Source organism: Xiphophorus maculatus, chromosome 13 (assembly GCF_002775205.1).
Source record: "Xiphophorus maculatus strain JP 163 A chromosome 13, X_maculatus-5.0-male, whole genome shotgun sequence".
In the NCBI taxonomy this organism is placed as follows: Eukaryota; Metazoa; Chordata; class Actinopteri; order Cyprinodontiformes; family Poeciliidae; genus Xiphophorus; species Xiphophorus maculatus.
The window spans coordinates 13,252,959-13,260,902 of record NC_036455.1 but is presented as its reverse complement, the minus strand read 5'-3'; the positions used below and the strand labels follow the sequence as shown (position 1 = coordinate 13,260,902).

The 7,944-nt window shown below is 43.0% G+C and overlaps 1 protein-coding gene across 13 annotated transcripts in view; it reads left to right on the top strand.

The window, feature by feature from the left end:
- The first annotated feature begins 3,777 nt into the window (after positions 1-3,777).
- The window catches only part of LOC102220865 (microtubule-actin cross-linking factor 1), a 128,391-nt gene continuing 124,224 nt past the window's right edge, over positions 3,778-7,944 (top strand). For 11 of the 13 annotated variants that reach the window (XM_023345479.1, XM_023345488.1, XM_023345487.1 and 8 more), the window contains exon 1: positions 3,779-6,083. In XM_023345479.1, the coding sequence (XP_023201247.1) occupies positions 5,058-6,083 (1,026 nt within the window). In that variant the 5' untranslated portion in view covers positions 3,779-5,057. Of the gene's footprint in view, positions 6,084-7,944 lie in introns of all 13 variants that reach the window. The other 2 variants (XM_023345480.1, XM_023345484.1) reach the window with 2 other exon arrangements.

Here is a 7,944-nt window from a genome sequence, read left to right as displayed (position 1 = left end):
TCATGAGTTTCTAAAAATGTATCTCCAGTTGGCTGGATGATATTTGAACTTTTCAATGGAGATGCAGGTTTTAAATTTCCTTCATAAGGGTTTTAAAAAGTCTTACGTTTGCGTTGGTGAAAACTGCAGAAACCCTGATCTTTTCTCGTTTCTCCAGTAAAATCTGCCGGGTTCTGCTTCTGTTTCTGGTTCCAGGTGAGATGAGGAGGCTTTGATCAGAGCTACAAGAAGAGTTAAAAATAAAGATGTAGATCAGACGCTGCTCTGGATTTGGGCTCCAGCTGCTTGGAGGTCGAGGTGATTGATGCGTTAAGCTGCTGCTGGTTTGGAGGTTTCGCTGGTTTTTCTCGTTTTCCTGCCGTGTTGTGACGCTGCAAGCGACTGCAGGTACTCGTCATCACTCTCGGTCATGTGATGCGACACTTGGCAAGGTGATGCTGCCATCTGGTTACTACGGAAACCGTTGTATAGCTGCTGCTCCGGGGCATGACTCAGCAGTTTGATGAAGAGATTAAAGGAGGTTTAATGGTGATGAGGGAGGATTACAGGAAGAGTTCAGAGATTCCACCCTTTCTGTTCTGAACCAAAATATTACAAAGAAATACTCTCTACTTTTGTTGTTTTAGTCAACCTCATGCTCAGGTTGCTGATTCAAATCCTGGAATAGAAAAATTTATCATCTGGACCCTCAGCAGAAACCAAATAGTTTTGTTTGTCCTGTTTTATACAACCCAGCCTGCAGTTACTCTGCATCGCCACAAGGTGTCACCATCTAGGTGACCACTCGGCCTCCTCCAGCCCTGCTGCGCTGTGGCTGCCTCTGATTGGCCGGTCAGGCTGTTTGTCACATTAAATCCCTCCAATCAGCTGCTCATCACTTCTGGATGTTGTATATAATTTCAAATAGATTAAAGACATTTTCATTTGTGTCAAAATCTTTTAGATGTTTAAAACTAAGCTAAACAAAATGTAAATATATGAAATATGTTCCACGCCTCATTATTAAGGAATGAATTTATGAAAACCACATCATTTCATTGAGATTGCAAATATTTTATTATTTTATGCCTCCCAACTGTTATAAAAAATAATTTTTTCCAACATTATAGGATAAAGATTTTACTGTTCCTCATATGAATGATTTAACCAATCTAGTCTGGTTCCTGTGGAGCTGGAAATTTGGAAAAAATATAAAAATGTTTACATTTATAGAGCTAAATAACAAGTTTATCATTTTCTGTGCTCATATTGGAGTCACCCAGATCTCCACCAGTTTGATCTGTTGGTTCTTTTTTAGCAGAACTATCAAGATCTTCAGGTTTCTTAGATGCAAGTTTGCAATTATTATCAATGTTAGACACACAAGAAAAATATGTTTGGAAATCCAAGCAGAAAGACATTGAAGTAGGTAATAAGATCCTGCAGCCATGTTGCTTTAAATAAGTGGTTCCCAAAGATTTTCTGGGCCTCCCTATGGATTAGAATAAAATCCATCGGGTTTTATTGTATCACCTTCTCCACAAGGCGGAAAAACTGTACCGCTGTAAAACTGTACCAGTTGAAAAACAATCAGCTGGGCACACACATCGTTCAACCAGACATAAACCTATAGACGCATTTTTATTAAACTCCACTGAAGTTTATTTCACACTACAGGTTGCAACAAAACAAACTACAAACCATCTTTACAGTGAAACACTTTTATGTAACTGTTTTTTGTTTTCATTGATCCATGCTGGTTCCCGTACCCCCCCCCCCCCTGCAATGGCACCGTGCCTCTCCTAGGGGGCGCGCCCCACAAGTTGGGAACCACTGCTTTAAATGAAGTAATGCATGTAATATTCTGACTGGAGTCTTTTGAAGTTTATCCAGTCTGTTTGCCAAATATCTCCATATTGTCTGTTCTGATGGATAGAAGAAATGGCTTCACCTTCCTCCTCGCTCTGCATCCTCCTTCTCAGCTCCTCTGGGATTTGGTGTTGTAATTCAGGTGTTATTTGATGTTTTGACATGCTAATCAGCTGCTCCCAGTTGTAAAAACAATACCTTATTTCCCAGCCCTACTTCCAGTCTCTACACATCTTTACTCAGCACAGGATCACATCATGGAGCTGATGGTGGGTGGGAACCCTACAGAGGATTAAAGCTGGCGTATGTGAGGGTGGAGTCCGGGATAAAGTCATTTTAGATGGATTATATGGCCATAAATCCTGGAATAAACCAGATACTGGTTTATTGTTTGAAACTGTCAAAGTTTTGCCTTCAAACACTAAATGAAACCAGTTTCCAAGCACAAAACCCTGAGGAGCTGTTTTACTTCCTCTGGTGTAAGGCTGAAATAATTAATCAAATTAGATGTGATTAATCAATTATTGAAATTATCTTCAACTAATTTAGCAAATCATTTATTAACTGCAGAACACTGACTTAAAAAATGCTACTTACTAAAGGAGCAACACACACAGAGCAGCAATTAAGTTAAAACTGCACCAAAAAAAATATGCATTTTGCATTTAAGATTTAAAAAACCCAAACACTGAAGGAATGCTTTTATTGCATTTTAGAAAAAAAATGTTTTTTTTATTATTATTATTTTAAGGGAATCAAATTAAATGGTTTTTTGCATATTTTTAATGTATTTCTAATGTAGCATAAAAGGCTTACATGGTTCAATAAATAAATCAGCAGAATATGCAAATATGCAAAGTTTTAGTGCAATTAGTTGATTAATTGTAATATTTGATAGAATAATCGATTAATAAAATAATCTTTAGTTGCAGCTCTACTCTGGTGTTTCAAAAAGCAGATTAATGTAGATGCTTCATGCAAACCGCTCCAGAACTGCACATTACTATAATTATCCATTAATTGATTGAAACATTTATCCTCAGTTTGCCGTTTTCTCTCTGTCGTTGTTCAGGGAAGCTTTTGGGTCAAGTGTGTGTTTGTAGCACAGAAAGCTGTTCCCTAACAGCTGAGAGAGAAAGAGAGAGAGGGTCGAGTGATGAGGAAGCGGATTGGTGGAGGAGGAGAGCCAGAGGATGGGAGGGGTGGGCTGGTGAGAGATTGAGCAGAGGAGAGAGTGAAGCTGCAGCAGCCAGCAGATAAAAGCTTTTTCTCTCCTTCTGCCGGCGTCTGCGAGCCGCGGATAAAACCGAGCCGTGCAGCCGGCAGAGGGAGCGGTGGATCCGGTCCGCCTGCCGCCGGATCGCCAGGCCTCAAACCACAGACAGGGACAGATCTGAGCTGATCTGAGGGACCGCCCAACAACGCAGGAACGCTCGGTGCCGTTCCAGCCTCCAGCGCATCAATCGGATCGGCTTCTCTGAAGGTTTAGTTTCAGCCGGAGACGCCTCCCGTCTTTGTTTCTGGGAGGACGCGATGTTTTAGTCTCCTCTGCGGTCCTACGTGATGCTCTGGACTATCCTTCACCGGACTCCGAATTTCTTGGCTGTGCTCCAGATTCGCTGCACATCTGCACAAGAAGAAGCTAACTGATGACCAGAACTGCTTTCTGTTTCGACTTCCCAGCCTCGGAGTCCAGAGGCCTGTTCCTAATTAGGAAAAGACAGACTTGAGGAGTAATTAAGGGGACTGTGGACGTGTTTTCGACATACTGATCCAAGTCCTGCCCTCGTCCTGCAAACTGTGTGGTTTTCCAGCTGTTGCATCGTCGCACTGCACCACCTGATGAGGAGACAGGGCTCCTGAGATCCCAAGGGCTCCTACAGGGCTCCTACAGGGCTCCTACAGGGCTCCTACAGGGCTCCTACAGGGCTCTTACAGGGCTCCTGAGTTCCCAAGGGCTCCTGGCAAAAGTACAACTTTAAACGTCAGGGAATGAGATGGAGTGGAGAGTCTTGTGATCCCAGCTTTTCAGAACTGCAAAGTCATATTCAGACTTTTAATTGCTGCCACACTGAGGATAAAAACACGTGTCAGAGGAGCCAAATCATCACAGGAGAAATCTCCTGAATGGTCTGGATTAGACGTGAGGAGCGGTGGAAATCTGATTGAGTCTTTAGTAAGCTGTCAGAGTATTGGCTGGACTTCATGCAATCTGTTGCGGCATTGGCTGATGGCTCCCTCTGTCACACACATCCAGACTGCAGGACGTGCAGCAGGAATACCATGGGAAGACTCTAGATATACTGATCTCTCTCCTACTCTGCTGCATTAACATTACCACAGCGTGGTCTGTGGATAATTAATTCATGAGCTTAGATAGAGCTCTTGGATCCCTTCATTCTGGTTCTGTTGATTGGAATGAAACAGGAGCAGATCAGAAGGTTTTTCTCACCTTGGGATACAGATGCCTTCAGTTTTCTTGGGACTTTTAATGATTGATGGAAGATGAGGCTAGAATACAAGTTGACATTCATTTCTTTGGCTGTGTATTGAAGGCAGGGCTGTTGGAGAATCCCAGATGGGATGAAAACGACTCTGATGTGTTGCCTTAAACTAGCTGCCAATAAATCTGAGTCTTAAGTTAGACTGAGTTGATCTCCACCTGTCCCCTTTCACCGAACAAACGGACTGGAGAATATACTTCCTGGATTGATATATTGGAAGGTAGCCTAGTAAAATCCAGCATCTTGTTCTACTCTTTGCTTCACTCAGAGGGTCCGGGCTCTCGGCTATTGAGCTTTCTCAAGGTGTGGACTCTGAAGTTTTAATCTTTAGCCCGTGACGTATGTAATATGCCAGTTCAAAGCAGTGAAGCTTACCAAGAAGTGCCGAGCTGAACGAGATGGCTGTTAATGTTAATTCAATATTTGGAAGCGTGACCAACACAGACTGAACTGCTTCATTCGCTTTCTTCACTGCCATTGCTAAAACTACAAACAGTGCAGAAAATTGTTCACAAGTCCTTCTATTCGCTGACTGGCCCGGTTGAATCCAACTCAGTGGGAGACAACCCAGACTGAGCTGTAAAGCAAGATTTGAATTGAGAGGATTAGCGCTGGAAGGCAATGGCCAGACCTTAGAGGTTGATCTTTCACCGGCTCGAGCTTCCCATTTGTTGCTTCATTCCCCCCCGGGGCATCTCTGGAGACATGGGGAATTCAATGGGTTGCGTTCGGCCTCTTCGGGAGGGCGATCCAGACGGCGCACCGACCCTGACACCAAAGAAACGTCTTCGCTTCAGACGTAAGCAGAAGGGCAATAAGAACCGGAGGGCTGGGGAGGAGAAACGAACCCGCGTCCATGAGTCCAGCCAGGTCGACCAGGTGAAGGAGAAAAATCCTGAAGGTGTGGAGTGTAGCAGAACAGTGCCTGAATCCCATTTAAGTCATTCCAGAACTGATCCACACAGCAATGCTCTGTCTCCCGGCTCTATGAGTGGACTGTTGAGCAGCCGAATACTCGAAGCGACTCCCAAACCCAGTCCAGCCTGGAGAGGAGTCTTCTGCCTTCCTGGGGAGGAAGACACGGTCAGCGCCATCATCGACGTCTCCAGCATTCCGAGCCAAACCACAGCCACGACCCCGGTCAACACGGCGCCGGCCCTGGGCAGTACCACTCCAGGAGGAGGCAAGGTCTGCCGGGTTAGGGAGAAAGTTCAAGGCATTCTGGAAAAACCTTGGATACACAAAAGGGAAGAGGAGAAGGAGAAAGTGAGTAAGGATGGAGGGGGAAACAGGCCGAAGCCGGCAGTAAAGGAGCATAAAGGTGTAGTCCACATCCGAGAGGTGGATGGGAAGCTCTGCGTGGTGCGGACGGTCTACCCCACTGATCTGGGCTCCCCGCTGCGGAAGGACAACGAGGTGGATGTTCATAAAGAACCTCCGACACCATCACCCGTCGCAGGAAACATCCTGAAAGTCAAGCTGGTAGAACCAGCAGGTGATTCCCCGACATCGTCCGGCCATTTGCACATCCAGGACGCCATGAAAGCTTCGTGTCTTTTCGAGTCTGGCTACTCCAGCGATCTTCCTCTGACGTCTCCGGAAACGGCAGGTACCTCTCCCAGTCAGACGGACTGGGGAGGCCTGACCAGCAGCTCATCTGAGAAACTGGACTCTACCCTGGAGAGTCCGCTGGCACCGCAGAAACAGGCGGCTTCGAAGCACTTGCCACAGGTTTGTGTCCTTACAAAGGTAACCGAATCAAACCGTCCAATGTTTCTAGAACTAACGCCTTTGGTCAAATATTAAACCTGAATTTGATAGAAAACTACAGAACAGGAAACTCCCCCATCTTCATGGCTTAGTTCTTGTGGATTTGCTTATTACTATAGTATCTTTTTTTGTAGGTCATTTGAGAGAAAATGTACTTTTGGAAGATGAAATAATGAGGCGCAATGCTATTTCACATGCTATTGGTTGACATTTGCAAAGCAGCCAATTCATTTCCATTCATATTCCTTGATGTTGATTGGCTGTAGCGCTAAGATCTAAGAAACACTGTGGAAATTAACTTATGCTGTAGTGCTGAGACACTTTCCAGAGTGTTTTAATGTTTATTAAGGTATTTTTGGTATTCAGACTATTAAAATAGGTATTTTTAGAGGGAAACTCAAAGACTAGCCTTTTGTGGGCATCTGTGGTCCCTACCTAATACTGAAGCTCTGCTGTGAAACCTATAGCTTTATTTAATATAGATTTAGATTTTTTTGCAGTGAAGCTTGTTCTGTTGCTGATAAATCCAACGTTTGCTGAATAATTATTTGACGAAAAACCTTGCAAAGAAGTTTTGTTTTGTCTCATATCAAGTGTACTAAGATATTTGCACTAAAACCTAGACCTAAAATACTTGGTGAGATTTTGTGTTTTTGCAGTGAATAACTTCAATAGTTGCATTAGTCAGCATAAAAACAATATTTAGAAATAACTTCAGTGTTTCTCTTTTCCTGTTTTGATTCTCTGAATCCGACCACAGATATTTATTCCCAGGAAATGAGGAATAATTTAGTTCCAGGACCTTATCCTCCAGACCGCTGGTCTCTGGTGTTTGGAGGAGCTTCTGCAGCTCTTTTTTGTTTGTGTCTGGTTTGTTTTCGTGGTTTCACCGTTGTCATGTGTGCAGCCGGTTGCAGCAGCGGTCATGTCAGTTTTCAGCTCTTACTGGAGTTTGAGGACATTCATCTTCTGTCGGTTCTTTCCGGCTTTGTTGTCGTGGTCTAATCAACACGGCCCAGCCAGTCCCTCCATCTTCCTTTTTCCCTTCGTCTCCCCACACACACACACACACACACACACACACACACACACACACTGCTGACGTCTGTAGGAGTGTGTGAGGCAGAAAGATCGGTTGAGTGTTTTGGAGAAAGGTCAGTGGCTGTAATGACAGGGTTTACTTTCTCCTGTAATTTGAAACTAATCGTTTACTACAAATTTAAACCGGCTGGAGGAAAAGGTCATTTACACTAGAAGTAAACAGTATAAAGTAGTGGTGGAATACAATTAAAATTGAGTTAATCTCAGGGTCTGCTATTATTCAACTTAATTACATTTTAATTTACATAATAAGCAACATTTTCTGGTTAAAAATACATTTTCGCTGCTAAATTTATCAATAAAATGCTATTTTAGGCTTGAATAGCTTTTAGCACAACTTTAACACACCAATAGTCTTTTTCTTGTTTTTTGCAGCGTCAGAGAAGACAATGTTTTGAAGCAGAAATGGCCCAAGAGAAGCACCGCTGCTGTTAGCAAATGTAGCTTATGTATCAGATTTACAGGCGTACCTGAAACACGCAACAAAGGTTCCAGCACTGAAGTAAAACAAAAGTAAAATAACAATATTACTTTAATTGTGTTAACATTTTTAAGGAGTAAAATCTATGTAATTTAATGAATGGAAATTAAAGTCCTGCCCTTAGTTTAAAATGATCTGATTCACAGTTTTAAAGCTAATTGGGTATTTTTTGTATTTCTTTCAGTTTTCTGCTTTATATAATTTTTTTCTTTTTAAATTTTTGGAGAACATTTGCAGTTC